At 35.2% G+C, this 18,682-nt stretch overlaps 1 protein-coding gene across 2 annotated transcripts in view; it reads left to right on the top strand.

The window, feature by feature from the left end:
- The window catches only part of UBR1 (ubiquitin protein ligase E3 component n-recognin 1), a 63,443-nt gene that overhangs the window by 42,128 nt on the left and 2,633 nt on the right, over positions 1-18,682 (top strand). For both annotated transcript variants that reach the window (XM_069017454.1, XM_069017453.1), the window contains exons 30-42: positions 434-639; positions 2,943-3,036; positions 5,363-5,515; positions 5,919-6,016; positions 6,600-6,693; positions 8,094-8,242; positions 10,607-10,662; positions 10,971-11,067; positions 12,295-12,362; positions 13,221-13,371; positions 14,227-14,314; positions 15,233-15,366; positions 16,592-16,700. In XM_069017454.1, the coding sequence (XP_068873555.1) occupies positions 434-639; positions 2,943-3,036; positions 5,363-5,515; positions 5,919-6,016; positions 6,600-6,693; positions 8,094-8,242; positions 10,607-10,662; positions 10,971-11,067; positions 12,295-12,362; positions 13,221-13,371; positions 14,227-14,314; positions 15,233-15,366; positions 16,592-16,700 (1,497 nt within the window). The remainder of the gene's footprint in view (positions 1-433; positions 640-2,942; positions 3,037-5,362; positions 5,516-5,918; positions 6,017-6,599; positions 6,694-8,093; positions 8,243-10,606; positions 10,663-10,970; positions 11,068-12,294; positions 12,363-13,220; positions 13,372-14,226; positions 14,315-15,232; positions 15,367-16,591; positions 16,701-18,682) is intronic.

Here is an 18,682-nt window from a genome sequence, read left to right as displayed (position 1 = left end):
GTTCTGTAAATCATTGTTGAACTCTGAAATAGTGAATATTTAAAAAATATGTGGAAACTTATTGTATCATGAAGCATTGGATTAAGGTAGTGGCATTCATTTTTGGTAGTGGCATTCATTTGTTCAAGAATGGGAAACATTTTTAATGTTTAAAATGTATTTAATCTACATTGAATACAGTTTCTTGAATTTCTTGCTGTCTGAATCCACTTTACTGTTATTCTATGCTAGCTGGCTTCCTCTTTCTATTTTTAAAGAATCCTGCATTTTAGTGAGGATTGAGCAATTTCTTTATTATTTGGTTTTGTAAAGTAATTTGGTATAAATCCAGAAACACTAGCAGTGTATGACCTTGTTAGATGTCTGGAAGAATTCAGTTTGTTTAGAAAATCCAGATGGTTATTTTATATCTGTGTCACTTCTGGTCTTACAGCATCTCTTCAGCAGTTGATTACTCCAGAATTGCTTTGGGTCCCAAACGAGGTCCATCTGTCACTGAGAAAGAAGTTTTGACCTGTATTCTTTGTCAGGAGGAGCAGGAAGTAAAGTTGGAAAGTGCTGCCATGGTACTATCTGCTTGTGTGCAGAAGTCAACTGCCTTAACTCAGAATAGGAGCAGAATTCTTGAACTCTCAGGAGGTATGTGATTTTTCTTCTCTAAGACTACAAGCAGTTCTGTACCTGGAGATCAAACTCTTTGAACCAACTAAACTCTTTTGCTTCGTCAGGTTGCTAAATAGCTTACCTTACTTAAGAAAAAAACAGTGAAAACTTTTAAACTGTTTTAAAATCCATGCTTTAAAACTTAAAGGAGAAGTATATGAAGATTTAGATTTGTTGCTGGGAGAAATCAGAAAATGGTTTAATCTCACATGACTTAATAAAATACGTAGATTTGGTGGCAGTGGTTGCTTTGGATAAAAACAAGACTGTTCACAGTTCCTGTTTATTCAGGTACAGCTGCAATTTTTCCCAATATGGAGGAAATAAATGAACATTATCAGAGACCAATATGGCAACCTGAAAATGGTTAGGGTGTTTGTTTTGGTTTGGGTTTTTTATTCCCCCTTACATGTCCAGGAAGTAATGAAAACAACAATATAAAAAATTAAAAATTCTAAGCGAGGATCGTATGGTAGCATCTGATGAGTGAACAAAACATTGAACACAAGAAAGTTACACAGTCACAATAGTTACACTTGTGTAGTTGCATATTGGTAGCAGGGAACACAAAACCCAGCAGAAGTTCTTTTGTAAGTAGCAGTTGACTAAACATGATGGAAATTTTGGTCTGTTACTTAAGGGAAAGAAGAAAATAAATACAGTTATAAGGGAGGACTTAAGTACTCACATTTTTCTCCTTTTTGAAAAAGGAAGTTAGTAATATTTCAAGATAGATGCTGTTACAACTTGTTTAAATTCCTTCTTATTTTCAGATGTGGGGGTGTTCTTTTGTGTTCTGTGGTCAGCTCATAGAGCAAAATGGATGCTATGTCCTATTTTTTTATTAACAGTACTATGTAGAAAATAGCTTTAAATTCTGTTTGTGTGGTTCATTATTCCTGCTTTAGTTTAGAAGTAAACTCTTGATTGTTATCAGAGGAAAGTTCATAATTTTTTCGTATTTCCCCATGGTATTACCCTACTTTTTATCATGCTTACAAACCTTTACCAGGTTGTTTCACTAATAAGATACTGCATGTTTTCTCTTCTGAACAATTTTAAGTAGTGAATAGTCCGAGGCCTAGGACAAACTCCTACAGAATCCTGCTTGTTCCATTTTTTTTTTTAATCAGCAAACTACTGGTAATGGCATTTTAAAGCCAGTTTTATAGAATTTTTGTCTAGGTCATATACTAATAGCATTTTTTTTCCTTTTTTCTGTGCTACCCTGAAGTACAGATTAAGTCCTGTGCTCTTGTAGTCAGATACACTTGTAAAATTTCTGCAGTGACATGCTGGGCTATTGAAATAATTTTAAAAAGAAGAGAATGGAGTTTCTTTCTCTGAAGCTATTTCTGGGCATTATTTATAGTACTTATATCCTGCTACATGGTCCTCTGCTGCTCTTACAGGAGGCCTGTAAGAACTTTTTTCTTTCAAGATCTAAAAAAATGGGAAAAAGCTTGTTCCCCCAGCAGAAGTGCAGATAGTGGCAATTCAGTGTTATACCAAGTTTACTTTCTATTTCAGTCTCCATTTGACTTAAGGCAGCTTCAGCTGCAGTCAAACAGAATTATTTCCAGTGCAATTTAGGTTCTGTTTTTTTCTTTCATTTTGTCAGATTCAAGTGTATTTGTTCAAAATCACAAACAGTCCCCCAGATGAGGCATGGAGGACTGCTGCTGTTCAGTATTATTTAGATATCTTTAAAGTGAAAGTGGGATCTCACTTTGGCTGCATGTACAACACAAAGACATCAGTACATTCTCATTATGTTTCTGTTGTTTAGAACTGTGCAAGATTAGTAAAAGACAAACTTGATTTTTGTTATTCAGCAGTGCTTTTGGTGTCAGTGGTTTGAAAATATATGAGATTAGTTGGAGAAATTATTCATCCTACTTGTCCTTAGTAGTTTCATTTTCATGTAAAAATAAAGTAAGAAAGACATTAAAAGCTTCAGTGATAGTGAATTCAACAGATCTATTCCAGTACAGAAGCACCTTTTTTTCTTTTTAACCAATTTGCTTTTGAATTTTGGCATCTTTTTCTTTATAATTAGTGGAAAACCTTCTGTATTTTAAATGGGTTCTGCTTGTCATTACTCTGCTGGATGATTGGTCTGGAAAAATTAGCTGAATGAAGTTGTAATGTGACTGTGCAAACTGTAGGAAAATAAGGTCTGAAGGTTCATGTTCTGTTTATATTGCTGCTCATTTCTGTTCATACTGATGGGAAGTTACATTATTGTTCATTCAATAATTTTTTCTGTGTGTTTCTAGATACAGTAGATCCTCTCTTCATGCACCCTGACTTACCTTGTGGGACCCACACAGGGAGCTGTGGTCATGTGATGCATGCAGCCTGCTGGCAGAAGTAAGGATGTGTCTTTGCTGCCTTTTAGTGGTTTTTAATTAATCTATTTTCTAAATCATCTGAGAGTCCACTGAAAACACAGTACAGTAAGTGGATATTTAATTAAAGGATGAAAACTATTTCTACTTATCTACTTATCTAGAAGTGAAATATGGCCCAAAAGATGTTTTGACTTGATGATGGCGATCAAAAGTTTTTAGGGCCTTCTATGACCCAGAGAAGAATCTCTAAGGAGTTACTAATTTATGCAAATATAAACAATGGTGTAAAACTGGTCAAGAATAAGAAACTGTATTGAGTAGGTTTACTTTTAGCAGTCCAGTGAGAACCAGTAGTGAGCATTCAGTAGCAGCAATACTCTGAAAGTCTGTCACCAGGTCAGTACTTAAAGGGTGAAACTGATTTATTCCAGTCAGTCTTTAGAAGAGATTCTTGCATTTAGAATAGAAGTGATTAAATCAACGAATATTTGTTTGTTACCCCTCCCATATCATTGAAGGTACCCTTAATGAAAAGTAAGGGTGAAGAATTGATGCAGTTGCTATAAACTTTACTGGATTTCTATTGTTTGGGGGACCCACAATTGAGACTAAGTGTTCTGGATTTGAATGCAACCTGAACATTAAAAGGCTCAAGTTTTCTAGCTTGCAGAATAGAATCGTCCTACATTTCACTCCATGTAGGTCTGGCAAGTCTAAACTATATGAACAGTGTGAAATAATAATAGAAATAATTCCACCACTGGATAGAGTTCAGTCATGCAATTACAAGCGACTATTTATATGACGTATGTTATAAAAAATCTCTTGAGGTTTGTTGTTTGTACTTGTGCCATTTTACTTTAAAGAGTCTTACTAAACTTCTAGTGCTTATTGTTCACTTTTCTACATGTGTATATATACGTTGTTTTTTACAATAAAACATCAGTACAAAATAAATAGGTGCACACACTTAAAATGATACAGAAGTCTGTTCCTTGAGTATAATACATCTGCTCTTGGCAGATCCCTCTACATCTGCGTAGATCTAAGTAGTGCAACATTGGAGCTCAGTTCCCTTGCTCTTTTTAAGAAAAGATGACTTGCTGTATGGGTTAATGGGATTAAACTGGACAACAGGCTCTTCTCATACGGGATGGCACAGAAGGTTTGAGTATAGTCTTTTATTTATTACATAACAGACATTCTAACTTACTAATATTCCTCCAAACGATGCCTGACATACCTTTCTATGTACAGCCTCAAAGTACTTCAAATCCTGTAAAACAGAGCAAGTTGAAATGAGTGGAGTATCCTTGTAGTTGCCATGTATGAGGAAGAGGAGTTGCTTGCAAAAACATAGTTGTGTGAATGTGAGGAAAATAAATGCATGGGTTTTAGTTCATAACAAAATACTTTCCTCAATATTCTGTATTCATTAGAACTTCTGCTCTTGCCCCTGCACATCCACTTTCTCTTCTCACAGAAATGGGATTTTATTTTATTTTTTTAAGATGTATGATTTAAAGCAAAAAAAAAAAAATCTAGTTATTAACCTTGGCGTGGAAGTTAGATAATTTCATCTCTCTCTCTAAGATCCTACATACTTGGTCTGAACATTAGGACTGAATTTGTATCCAGAGAAGAAGATTTAAATGTTTGATCTTTTTAATTCCTATAGATACCAATGAGAGATTAATGAAAATTGAAGGCTTACTGCATCCACTAGGAAGGGGGCAAAAATTATAATGAAACATGTAAAAAGATCATAATTGTTTCTTACATCCTTTTCAGTTAAATAGTTGAAGTGTGGTATTCTAATATATTATTCTCTCTTCCTGTTAAAAGAAGGCTACAGTTCCACTGTCTAGTCATGAGGCTCAGTAATTGCAATCAATAGGTGATTAACCATTTGTGAAATGTTACCAGTAGTGTTTCCTAAAATTAAATAACAATATGTTCAATACTTGTTTCAAATTCACTATAGTGAGTTGCATAGGAGAGTTATTAGATACAGTGTTTCATTATGTTGAAGATGGAAAAGTAGAAAATATAAGGACTGCTTGTCTGCAAAATCTTAATGAAATTTACAAGGATATTATCAGCAAGGAAAACTTGCCATCATTTTCCTGTAAGTGATACACCATGCATTTTTGCATTACTTCATCTGTGTGCTCAAAGGTTTTGTTATTTTCACATCCAAGCATGTAAAAGAGTTATAAGTCAAAGGAAAATACTTGTTTGTTGGCTTGGATAAGTGTTTGCTGCATAATTATGCTTTGAACCTTTGTGCTCATGTTGCATTTGAGCCATTCCACTTTCTAGTAATTTCCTTTTTAATGTTGTAGATACTTTGAAGCAATGCAGCTGAACTTTCGACAGCGTCTGCATGTTGAACAGATATTTGACTTGGAGAATGGAGAGTATCTTTGCCCACTTTGCAAATCTCTGTGCAATACTGTGATTCCTATCATCCCATTGCAGGCTCAAAAAATAAACAGGTGAAATATCAGATTGCATAACTTCTAATTAAAAAGGAAAAATTACTTTGAGGATGGTCAGCTTTTCAAATTTTTGGAAGGAAAACTTGGGTTTGAGCTTCCTCATCTGTATAAAATACTGCATATCTCCTTATTATTTAGCCAAATATACGTCTTTTAGCAGTAAATTTTTTACTTTTATAAAACATTTTTGGATTGTCTGTTCTTTAGAGCTGAAATCAAATGAGAAAGTACCTAGAACTAGTATTTAGCCTTACACTTCATTTTGTACTGTTTGCTCAAATTTTCTGAAGCCAGTAAAACTGGGCAAATACTGAGTTAATGTGTTTGGATCTAGCTGTGTCTGCTGTTTTAAGTTAAGGTGGTTCTTTGAGTAAAACCTGCTTTCTATTTTTGTTTTCAGCGAGGATGCAGAGGCAGTAGCTCAAATTCTATCCCTAGCTAGGTGGCTGGAGATTGTCACAGTCAGGATATCAGGCTACAGTGTGAAAAATGCTAAAGGTTTGTTATCTTGATTTTAAAGCTATTCTGTGGGATATATGTCAGTACATGTTTTAACTAGTACCAGCAGAAAGCTTCAAATAAAGAATACATTTTGCTGTCAATTAAGACAGTATCAAATGAAGCTGGGGATAAAGGCATTGCTCTTTCTGAGCTGATGTCTTGATTTCGGTGTCCTCACCAATTTCCTGGCTTCTGTTAAATTATTTCCATCTTTCTTGTAGAAAAAAAATTATGTGCGCTTGGAGAGGATGTCAACAGACTAATTCTCATGGTCAATTAAACTTTTGTATTGACTGAGAGGTAGTAAAAAAGAGGAAAAACTAAATTAAAGAGGACAAAATGAAAACAGGTATGAGTGTTTAGAAAACGGAAGACACAGAGAATCTACTATTTTGGGGAATAGAGGCAAATGTTACTTAAAAGAGGAATCATGGAATATAGTCTGGCTGGTGAGGTGTGTTTGCAATTATTTTCAAATCAGTTTCAAATAAAAAGAAGACTCCCTTTTGTTAAACTGCAGTAAAAACTGTAACAGCTTCTTTGGGTTTTAATTTGGATGCATTTTTTTTTTTCCTGGAAGGAGAGAAACAAAATCTTCCAGCTTTCAGCAACAAGGGAACAGGGAACTCAGCTTTGGAATTCCATTCCATCCTTAGTTTCGGAGTTCAGTCCTCGTAAGTGTTGCTGCCTGTTTTCCCTCCATTATATTAATTTTCCATTCAGTATCCTGGGTATACTTCAGAATTTGTATTGAAGGAAAGACATGTGATTTGTATGATCTGACTGGGGGCTTACTTACTGTTTTCCACGAGCATTCACTGAATATGGGATCTGTGAGGAGTTAGGTGGACCTTTTGGTCAAATCCAGTCTGGTACTTTTTATGTTCTTTGTACAAAGCTAGAAGTCTGGAATCTTCCAATCCACAATTCCAGTGATTTGGGTTACTTGCTGTGCCTCTAGGCAAGTTATTTATTGTCTGTCTGCCTTAATTTTCCTGCCACACATCTGTTTCAGGCATAGATTTCGGTGGGTTTGGACACAAGGGTGGAATGTGGATCACTTAAGGGAATAGGGCTGTGTTGTCTGTTTCTATTTCTGTTCTATCCTGAATTAAACTCAATGCCACCACTGAGCTTAATTTGAGACAGAAGTTAGTGGTCATGTTCCACATTACCAGTTGTAACATCAAGCGTGTTCAATTCCAGTGGCCAAAAGCACTTGCCCACTAAAACACAATGAATGGGTAGATACTTTTCTTTCTTTTAGATCATGCTGTAAATACTCTACTTCTGCTACTTCAGACTGACATCATAGTTATGCAAAATACCCACATGTATGTTTTATTTGTAAAAAAATAAAAAATGTTCTGTTGTCAGAAAGTTGAATCAAATTTTTTCTTGATAACTGATCTTCATAGGAAAAATTCTATAGTTAAAGTGGTGTTTAAGTGTGAGCCTGGCTAACCCCAGACTTTGTGGTACAATTGTTTTGTCCATAGAGATACGGAGATTTAATACAAATGTCATACATTTCTGTTAGAAAGTTCTGTGTGTGTGACTTAGGAAAAAACCCACAAGCCATTGAAACTGCTAAATGCTTTTTTACATATAACTACATTTACATAAACTAGCCTAGTGTCATTTGAGAAGGGCTTAAATGCTAAAATATATATTTAAAAACGTGCTTGAAATGTCTTCCATTTTTAGCACCTTATTGTTTTCACTTCAGGATTTATAATTACAATTTCTTACAATGTTTACTTTCATTGTATTTTGCTTCAAAATAGTTGCATTTTTCTAATCTGAATTATAGTGTAGTACACAGAAGTAATATTTTCCATCCTGGCAGCTCTTAATGTCTCAATTTGTAGAGCCTTTTATGTCAAGGTATTTGTTTACTACTGAAAGCTAGGGATTTTTTTCACCGCTGTCCAGACAAAAAGTCTTTGTATTCAGTATTTCTTTAATAAATAACTGTCCTGGATTGAACTTACTTTGTTAGTGATTGATTAACCAGTAAGTAATAAATACTATTAATAATTGAGACTGAAATTATCTTGTCTTGGTTTTGCAGAGCCAAGTACTCAAGCAGTATCAAGGAGATGCTTATTCTCTTTGCCACCACCATTTACAGAGTGGGGCTAAAAGTGGCTCCAAATGAAGCTGATTCCCGGATTCCTATGATGACCTGGAGCACGTGTGCTTTTACCATCCAGTGTATAGGTAAAGCATAATTTCAGTTTAGTCTGTCTTGTAATTGAAAATGTTACAGTTGCTTGATTGTATAATTTTATACAATATGATTGTGTAAATAATACTTTTACATAAGTACGAGCCATATGTAATAGTATAGCAAAAGTAAGTTATATGTAATTGCATATATAAGAATAGAATTATTATCTATAAACCAATATAAATAGTAGGATGTTTTTCTTAGATCATGAAATGAGATATGGAATGCCAACATTGAGTTTAATTTGAGACAGCAGTTAGTGATCATGTTCCACATTACTGATTGTAACCTTAAGCGTGTTCAATTAATATCCTCAGGCTGCCAAAGATCACTGACCTGCAGGCATCTCCTATGCTAAATATCTAATAGCTGTGAAATAGTACTCCCTGTCTCATTATTTGTTTTTGTCTGTATCCTTAAAGAATCTTTGTGGAATTTGTAGAGGAAAGTCTCTTGTACTCTGAGATTGCTAAGTAGGTACCTGATAGAAAAAGAAACAAAAAACGCACCAAAAAAAGTAACCCACACATTCTCTACCATGAATCTCTGAAGGCAAAAAAATTACCAGAAAAGTGATCTCATTTTTTGGGATAATGTACCTGTTTATCCAATTTCATTTCTGGATTACATACACAAATAAGTTTGTGTAATAAACATGAAGCTGTAGATAAATCTGTAGAGGCTTCCAGGCAGGGAGAAAGGCAAGAGCTAAGTCTGACATGCAAGATGAAAGAATTGAGAATGTAATTGTATATGTCCATAAATGTGATTTGCCAATTATACCAACTGTTTCTTGAGGAAACTGTTGAAGTACAAGTTTAGTCTACCTTAAATCTCTAATGGACTAGACTGAACTGGAGTATCACGAGTTTAGGTTTTTAGGTAGATTGGGAATATTCTGATAAGGCAGAAGTAGTCACAAAACTGATTGCATCTTTCGATGGATTCTATTAAGAGTTTTCAAAAAAGTTGAGAAAAGACTGGAAACCACCCACCTTATTAACATTACTGTACTTAATGATGTGCAGGTTGGTTTTGTTTGGTGTATGAAAAAAGATACTCGTGGCTGTCAGGGAGGAGCTTGCCAGCAAGTATATAAATGCAACTGTTAACCACAGGTGTGATATTGAAGGCCTGTGTTAGTCATAGAAAGTCCAAGTACTCTGGAGGACAAGAGTATAAAGCCAGAGGGACTACTGTGACAGTTTGATTTATCCTAGGCCACACCATTTCCTTGGATTCATTTTTGTTTGCAAATAGAGCAGACTTCTGTGAAATTGTAAAGCAAAACTGTTTGCATAGCTTCAGAATGCTGGTCTGGAGTGTACTCAGAGTGCATTATTAAAACCATTCAATGGGCATGTAGCCAAGCTGCCTAGACAAGGAACTTCAGAGAAACCTCTAGAGGAGGTTCAAAGTATCGTTGACCCAAGGGATCTGAATTACTATTATTGCCAAAAGCCAGATCCTTGAAAAAAGAAACAAACTCAAAATAAAAAAAAACAAAAACAACAACAAAAAAACCCACACAACAAAAAACCTCCAAACCAAAATCTCCCAATTAAATCAAATTAAAAAAATTCCAAATGTACTGTTTCATATCCAAAAAGCGACTAAAGTGCAAAAAAATTACATCCTCACCATACCTTTTTACTCAACTGAGTGAGTTTGGTTTCTTATTTTTATTGGCTTGTTTTTTTTATTATTCCTTCAGAATCAGTGCACTCAGGGAGGAAAGCTGAATTGTATTCCAGCTTGGGAATTTTGTTTTCAAAATATTTCTGTTAAAGTGCAGTCAAATGCAATAGTGCAAATTTTGCCAGGTTGCCAAGGAAAGTTGTGGTTGCCCAAGCCCTGACAGTGTTCAAGGCCAGGTTGGATGAGGCCTTGAGCAACCTGGTCTAGTGAGGGGTGTCCCTGCCCATGGCAGGGGGGTGGGAATTAGATGATCTTTAGGGTCCATTTCAACCCCTTAACATTCTATGATAAACATGAGGGTAAGATGGCTGTATAGCATCTCTGTAAATGAAACTTGATGGTCTGGAGCATTGCATAAGGGTACCTGAAAATAAATCTGAATCCATAGAATGAATGTGTTATCAGCATCCATATGAAACAATGTTCCTTTAAATCCTTAGTTAGCAAGGTCTGAAAGCTGAAAATTTTTATGAAGCTTACTAAAATAATTTATCTGGGAAATGTTCAGTGCCATTTAAGACCAATTTTTTTTCCAAGAGAATTCTCTTTATAAGAATGAAGTTGAGCTTTATAAATGAGTGTCTATACTAAGAATAAATTTGTATTAGGTTGTGTACAACAAAGCAACTTAGTTTTTTTCTCTGTTTAATTTTAAGAAAACCTTTTGGAAACAGAGGGCAAGCCTTTATTTGGATCTCTACAAAATAGACAGGTATGGATGAGTCAGTTATGCAATATATTTTAAACAAAAAAATTTATCTGTAATATACATGCATCTATAAACCTGTTGAAACTGCTAACATCAAGATCCTTCTCTGTCAAGGGATATCTCTCAATGTTTGGATCCATAGTATAAAGAGCACTTTGAAAGAATAATATGTCTGCTTATATATGGATGTTCATATTAAATTAATTAATAAATGTGTTTTATGTTTGTAGATGTAGATATGTTTTTACAGTTCTATATCACTATTATATTTAGCCTTTTTTCCTCTTCAACCATTTTCTCTTGCGCTCTAGCACAGTGGCCTTAAAGCATTAGTGCAGTTTGCAGCTGCTCAGAGAACAACATCCCCCCAGGTCCTGATTCAGAAACACCTGATTCGTCTTCTAGGAGGTACTGTATTTCTTTTATGTACTACCTTTTGTGTCACAGAAGTTTCTGTTCCAAAATGTCACACAGCTTAGTACAGCATAGAAACAAGGGTCGGAGTACTTGTCAACAGTGCTCGCTTCAGTTGCCTGAAATTCTGGGGTGTGGATTGAACTCACCCCAGATTACCCAGACTTACAGGTACTCAAGTCTGGAACAAATGGGTACTACATATTTCTGGCAGTGTCTGAAATTACTCAAATTCTCTTCTAAACAGGTGAGTAAAGCCACAAAATAGGTATTTCTCTTTCTTAATTGTGAGACCTCATCTTCTCAGCATGGAGAAGAGAAGGCTCTGGGGAGGCTTCATTGCAGCCTTCCAGTATGTTAAGAGGGCTTATAAAAAGGAAGGAGCGGGACTTTTTATCGAGGTAGATAGGGACAGGACGAAGGGGAATGGTTTTAAACTGAAAAAGACAAGGTTTGGATTAATTATTAGACAGAAATTCTTTACTGTGAGAGTGGTGAGGCACTGAAACAGGCTGCTCAGAAAAGCTGTGGATGATCCATCCCTGGAAGTGTTAAAGGCCCGACTGGATGGAGCTCTGAGCAACCTGATGTAGTGAGTGTCATCCCTGCCCATGGCAGGGGGATTGGAACTGGATGAACTTTAAGCTCCCTTCTGATGCAAACCATTCTATGATTCTGTGATTTGCAGTACTTTCAAAAGGCTGCTTGAAGCCTAGCTTAAGATATTTTGGTCTCAGGGAGAGCTAGTTTGGGGCATGTAACTTCCCCCATGTTTCTTATTGATTAGGTTAGTATGGTGGCCTTTGTGAATCCCACACTCTCATTTGCTTTCTACTTGGTAAGACTCTTAGGTGTAGTTCTTAGGCTTTTGTATTGGTGAGGTTGTGAGGCATCTAGTGTTGAGGTGCCTAAGGACCATCACCCTTAACACGGTGTGGGATTTATTAGAGCCAGAGAAATAAAGATCTATGTCTCAGAATTTTGAAGATATATTAATTAAAATTGTCACCTGTTTGGGCATGTGGAAATAGCTAAACATGCACAATCAATTAAATAAGTCGTAAGCAGTTAATTAAATAGATCCTCAGTTTAGAGACCTGGACCTTTGTTTTGATGAAAACACCAAAATGATAGAGGCTCTAAACTCAGATTCTGATACTGCAGTTCAATCCAAAAGAAGAAAATATGTGTTAAATGTATAACTGATACTTTATTTTGTAGTTCTCCTGCCAAACTTTAAAGGGGAGGACACTCCATCACTCTTAGAAGTAGATATGTTCCACATTTTGGTAAGCAGGTTCATTTTATTCTTCATTTTAATACTTCTTTTTGAGCATAAATTTTTGTGTTCTGTACTCTGTAAATAGTCCTGCACTATCTGTTCACTTGCATCAGTCAAATGATTATACAAGAACAACAATCAAATGATTACATATGACTGCTATGTATGTTTACTTTTAGTTCTGCTAACTTTCAAGTCTTTGCTGTCATGTTCTTATTAAATTTCATGTTTGCAATCTCAATCTTCTTTTTACCACTTCCATTGTTATTAAGCATAAAAAAAACCAAACCTAAGAAATATACTCAGTTTCTTTCCCTCACTTTCCCTTTGTCTCAGTCAGTATCTCATACATTGATTCCTTGACGTTCACTCTCATTACCTTCTGTATTTTTCTTAGCCTCTTATTTCTGTTCTTAATACAAATCTGTATTATAGTTTTTTCTGCTGTTAAAAAAACCCCAAGCAAGTATAAAACAACCAACAAAACCAAACTCACCAAATAAAATCTGTTTTACCGTGGCTGCTTTTCTATCTAATGCTCGGTCTCACTTCTCACTTTTTGCACTTTTTGCAGTCTTATGTCAAAGAACAGAAATTAAGCTTTTTAGAACTGGACAACCTGTCCTGGTGTGTCTCTAAACTGGCAATTACCACGCAACTCAGAGAGAGTTTCCTATGTACCATGCTGCACAAATGGTTAATATTTTCCAGTGGGTTTTTCCTACACTTTGAATTAAAACCAGCAAGCTGGATTAACAGACTACAGAAATAAAATACAAATGTATGGTGAGAATATAATTGTTACCCTTGTATCTATTACCAAATTTTTGTTACTTTAATATTTGCCTATTCCTTTTCACTGTAGGTGGGAGCTGTGTTATCCTTTCCATCTTTATACTGGGAAGATGCTGTAGACTTGCAACCTTCATCAGTTAGTTCAGCCTATAACCACCTCTACCTCTTCCATCTGACAACACTGGCACACATAGTGCAAATTGTCATCTCTTCAGCAACAGGTAGATGTGTATTTATGTTGCAATTTTTGGACATTTTTGCACACTTTCTTAAAAATAATGTATTGACACCATTAGTGTCTTCCAGGTATAAACTTCCTCATAATAAGTGACACTTAAGGCTAAGTAGTAATAACTGTTTTCTGGTAAAAATTAAATAGTGCTACATCAAGTTCAGAGCATTTTATTGTATCACTTCTGTGTACTTAAGCTTTAAGAAAACAAAGTAGTTATTGATGTACCAGTACTTGCTCCAGTCAGTCATTTCAGAGGGGTAACTTTCCCTTCTTCACTCCTTGTAGGAGAATCAAAGTTCTGCCAAGCAGTGTCACTGAGCTGTACAGTGACAATCATTATGGATTTGGGAAATAAAATTTTCTGTACCCTTCAACTTAGTAAATACCCAGATCCAAAATACAGAATCCTGTAAACTGATAGAAGAGACTTTCACTTTTCTCTCTATTTCATAACATTGTTAAAAATTACCAGTAGCCTATAGGCTTAGTAGCTACTAGTTTTCTTTTTCTTCAGTATGATAGGAATTAAAAAAAAACTAAACATTTTTTTAAATTTCTGTAGCTTAAGCTATGTAGGACAACTTCAAAAGTTCAAGGGAAGGAAGCAGTTCTTTACATAAGGATAAGCAATGAGGGAGTAATCCTGATTGTTCCTTACAGCATTCAGTCTTAGGAGAACATTTTTAGGCAGAAAATAGCAAATAGAAAAGAATTAAGCAAAGTAAAGTGGAAATAATTCTGTAATGCAATTAAATAATAAAAAAAAAGGTTTTAGTATTTGTAAAAGAGAAGTGTGTCAGGATGGAGTGCATTTACAGTGGATTCATCTTTTTGTGTGCAGAATCCCCCACTGCTCACTCGTCTGACAACAGTGAGGAGGCACAGTCTGCACAGTCTTTCTGTAGAGAGGTTTGCCAGTACACCAGTGGGTAAGTGCAATTCAGTTGCAGCATTACATTTTCCTCGAAAGATAGCAATCCACAGCATTGACCAGCACAACATAGAAAACAGGAAAAAAATTACCCATTTTGTATGGGGAGTTAGCAAAGTGCCTTGTGCTTTCTTCCCATGCTCCTGAACACTGAAACTGGTGAAAGGAATGCTTTTAGTTAAAGTGGTTGCATTTTGTGGACAGCAGAGTATATCATTAGTCTGAGAATAAAAAAATACCTGTATCCATTCTGGAGAGAAATACATCCAATTACAGTATTTATTTTTTGTTTGCTTTGATTATTTTGGTTTAGATCTCTTGTGTTATGAATGGAATCCAGAAAGAAGAAAATGGTCCTACTACAAAAGGGGGATAAAGTGTAAATGATGAGTGTTAGTGTTGTGACTTCCATAATGAAGTATGAATTAGTAATTTTTTATTCTATTCATTTTATTGTTTCTGAAGAGTACTTACGCTGGTCTAAGTGGATTTTTCTCTTTCATAAACTACATTCAAAACACCAACTGAATCAAAAATTTTCACCATTTCAAAAATTTACTGGCTTTTAGTAATAAAATACAACCAGTGTAAGAATCAATTGCTCTGTGTGACGTGTTGCACTATTTATATCAGATTATTTTGAATAACCTAGAGCTGTGTATTGGCTGTTTATTTTTTGTAGAAGTTGACCTAATTTGAAGATTTAGTACAGGTATGGTGCATAAATTCAGTACTCATTCCTTAGGAAAAAGGGAAGCTGGAAGTTAAGTGTTGGTGGCTGTGTTTCACAGATTTTGGGGTACATGAGTGTTGCTTCTACACAGCTACCATTCTACCAAGGCTAGCCAAAATGTGAAAGTGCTAGAAGGATTTGCACTGTGAACTACTGCAGCTGTTTCTCATTTGTGTTTTACAGTTGCTTTAGTCAGGATATTCCAGGCTGGCTTGTGTGGGATTGTGTTAAAACAGGCATCATGCCTTACCTTCGTTGTGCTGCTTTATTTTTTCATTATTTGCTGGGAGTTTCTCCACCTGAGGAACTACTACAAGGTAATTGTGAGAAAACAAATGTATGACCTTTTTCATCTTGAAAGAATTTTTAAATGTTCCCAATAACTTAACAATAGTCAATACATTAAAGTAAGACTTGGGAAGTAAAGGAATTACTAATTTGTAAAGGAAGGGACAGGCATGAGAAGCTGCGTTGTCTTGGCTTTCTTTGCATAGAAGAGCATTACTTTTGAGGTTCTGAGTATATGCAAATATGTGAATTATCAATGATTTATTGATAGTAAGTAGTTGTTGATAAAGATTCAGTGGTTTAAGGATAATTTCAGGAATTTAGATTACATCACCTGAGAAATTGCCTGGAGTATATTTTAAAAACCAATCTTTTTGTGTAGTGCTAATGTTGGTAAATGCTAAAGGCACAGGGATTGAGCAAAACAAAGCCAAATAGATATAAAGCACATTATAAAAAATAAGCCTCTTCCTTGAAGAAACCTAATGCATTGCAGATACTAACCCCAAAAATAAATAGTTTGACATCTGTCAAAATGCAGTGAAACATTTCATTCATCAACTATTTGGAAAGAAGGACCATAATTTCTATGAATAACTGAAACAAAATATAACATGTGTAACATATAACAATAAAAATATAGAATTGATTTATAGGAACTGTGAACTAAGTTTGAGTTTTATTAGAATATACAAGTCAAAATCTCTGCACTTCGGGATATGCTTATCCTTACCAGGAGTCTGGATCTTTGATGCTGTAGGGAAGAGTCTTACTGGTGAACCAACAATGTCATTTTCTGTAGCAGAGACAATAAATGACCACCCAGCAAACTATTAAATTAGCCCAACTTTATGTAATCTGTTAGCACTGACTTTATTACAGCAAAATTTAATATCATTGAGGACTGTCATAAGGATAGTGAAAAACAAAAATGCGAGTACAGAAACCTACTGCACTGTGTTACATATTATGCAGTAATTTAAGCAAGGAATTATCTTATTGCAGTAACTTACACATTAAAAAATACTTAATAATAATTAATCAAATTTGTTTAAACGGATCCTCAGCTAATCCAAGTTACTATAGCTCTGATTAAGTTGGTGGAATAATATCCAATTGTACTACGTAGGAGCTATGCTGAAGATGTAGGATACAGACTGTTCAATGGAAAAGGGATCAGGAGATTTCTAGTTTTGAGTGAATTATTCAGCAGTGGTGAAACACTTAAGCAGTTGTTCATGTTTTCTTTTGCAGTTTCTGAAGAAGGGCAATTCAAGGCACTTTGTAGTTACCTCTCTCTACCTACAAATTTGTTCCTGCTCTTTCATGAATATTGGGACACAGTAAATCCACTGCTTCAAAGGTACTAACTGGGACTGGACAGGCCATGTTTTTCTGTTGTGGTGGCCCTGTGGGAATTCTAGATCAAGTTTGATAATAAATGATTGAGCTCAAATTCATACTGAAGTTCTAAACAGGTATTTTGCACAGGTATACTGAATCTCTTAAAGCACTTCAAAAACATAAAGCATTCTCTATTTTATGGTAATTCCAATATTAAATAATTATAGTTTACGGGACAAGTGCTTGCAGACCTATATGAAACCATACAGACAGAAGTTATTTTAAACCTTTGCTTGCTTGATATGCCACTTAATGTTCATTTTCCTATTTTTAATCTGTCTACAGAAAAAATGCTGATTACATGAGCTATAAAATGAGATTGTAGAAAATCCTGTAGCTGACAGGGTGAGGCTTTGTATTATTTCTTCTCAGCATTTTGCAAAATAGACTGGTGGATGTGTAAAGTGGCTTAATGTTTAAAAGGTACAGTTTGAGCATTACCATCTGCAGTCATGAAATCATAAAATGTTAGAGGGTTGAGAGGGACCTTAAAGATCATCTGGTTCCAACCCCACTGCCATGGGCAGGGACACCTTCTACTAAACCAGATTGCTCCAAGCCTTATTCAACCTGGCCTTGAACACTGCCATGGCTGGGGTATCCACACCTTCTCTGGGCAGCCTGTTCCAGTATCTTACCATCCTCAAAGGAAAGAATTTCCTCCTAGTTTTTGACCTAAATTTCCCCTCTTTTAGTTTGTGAAAGTAGCAGTAAATAAAGAATTGTTTAAATTCTGCATTCAAAACCTCAAATTAAATAAACAGACACACCATCCCCCACCCCAATTAAGAATAATCCAGCTATATTGTGTTGGAGAATGTGTATTTAATGTGACCATTTGAGCATCTGGTTGCATTAATGATTATTCCTGGTTCTTGGCAGAATTCTCTGACTCACATTAACTTTTACTGCATTGTTGTTTGGTTGGGTTTTCTAACCTCTAGTTGTTTTAACCTTTATTGTCCAGACTTCTTCCATGTAGGGACATTTTGAACTGTTGATTTCCAACTTATAGTCCATATAGCTGACCTAGACAGTTCTCTACATACAGTTTTATTATGATCAATTCCATGTGTAGTATATATTATTACTTATAAATTAATAAATTAATTTTTACAAGTAAATTATTAAATAAGTTTGTCTTACTTGTTCCTTGATATTGGCTCAAAGACATAACAGTGCTTCTAAGAGAACACAGAAGATGATGCTTGTGAACATTGGGAAAGATCACTAGAAGCAGGATTAACAAATAGTTACAGTGCTCCCAAGTCAGAAAAAGAGGTTTCAAGCAGGAGGCTGCATATTTAACGTAATAGTAACAGTTGCCAAATCATCATGCAGGTTCCCATATGTTTTTTCACAGAATCTTATTTCAGAAGACTAAATTTGATGATTGTTGAGAAATGTGTTAAATGAAGCATACTAGATTGACCATCTGGTGTAGTTCTTTCTCCCTTCTCCTCCTTTTTGTAGAAATAACTCAAAAAACATCTTAAACGCACCAGTTCCTCTGTTCAGTAACTGGCCAATACCTGCCATTGTTTCAATAGATGCATTTGGCCATTCTAAGCAAGCACACATCATGCAATAAACAATTGTAAAATAACCACTAGGTGATGATTATTTAATAAAAACAGCAAATGTTTTTCTATTAGACTGTGCAATATTTATTTATGCTGTCTTTTAGCGCATGTATTCCAAAAGGTGCTGTGTATTGTACCCCACTTTGAGAAACTGAGTATGTCTGAAGATTGCATGCATTTTTTAACTGTGTTAATCCTGTGTTTTCATGTGCATGATGATAATTTTAAGCATTTTTTCACATACGTTTTTCCTCCTATATGCAAACTTAAAATGTTCTCCTTAAGAAAAGTATAAAAAAACAACCCTGTTTTTCCTTGCAAAGTTTTAGGTAGAAATATCAATGCTTTTATCAGTGTT

Source organism: Aphelocoma coerulescens, chromosome 5, assembly GCF_041296385.1.
Source record: "Aphelocoma coerulescens isolate FSJ_1873_10779 chromosome 5, UR_Acoe_1.0, whole genome shotgun sequence".
Taxonomy (NCBI): domain Eukaryota; kingdom Metazoa; phylum Chordata; class Aves; order Passeriformes; family Corvidae; genus Aphelocoma; species Aphelocoma coerulescens.
Note: the sequence above shows the minus strand (reverse complement) of the source record. Positions and strands in the feature narration are given on the sequence as shown.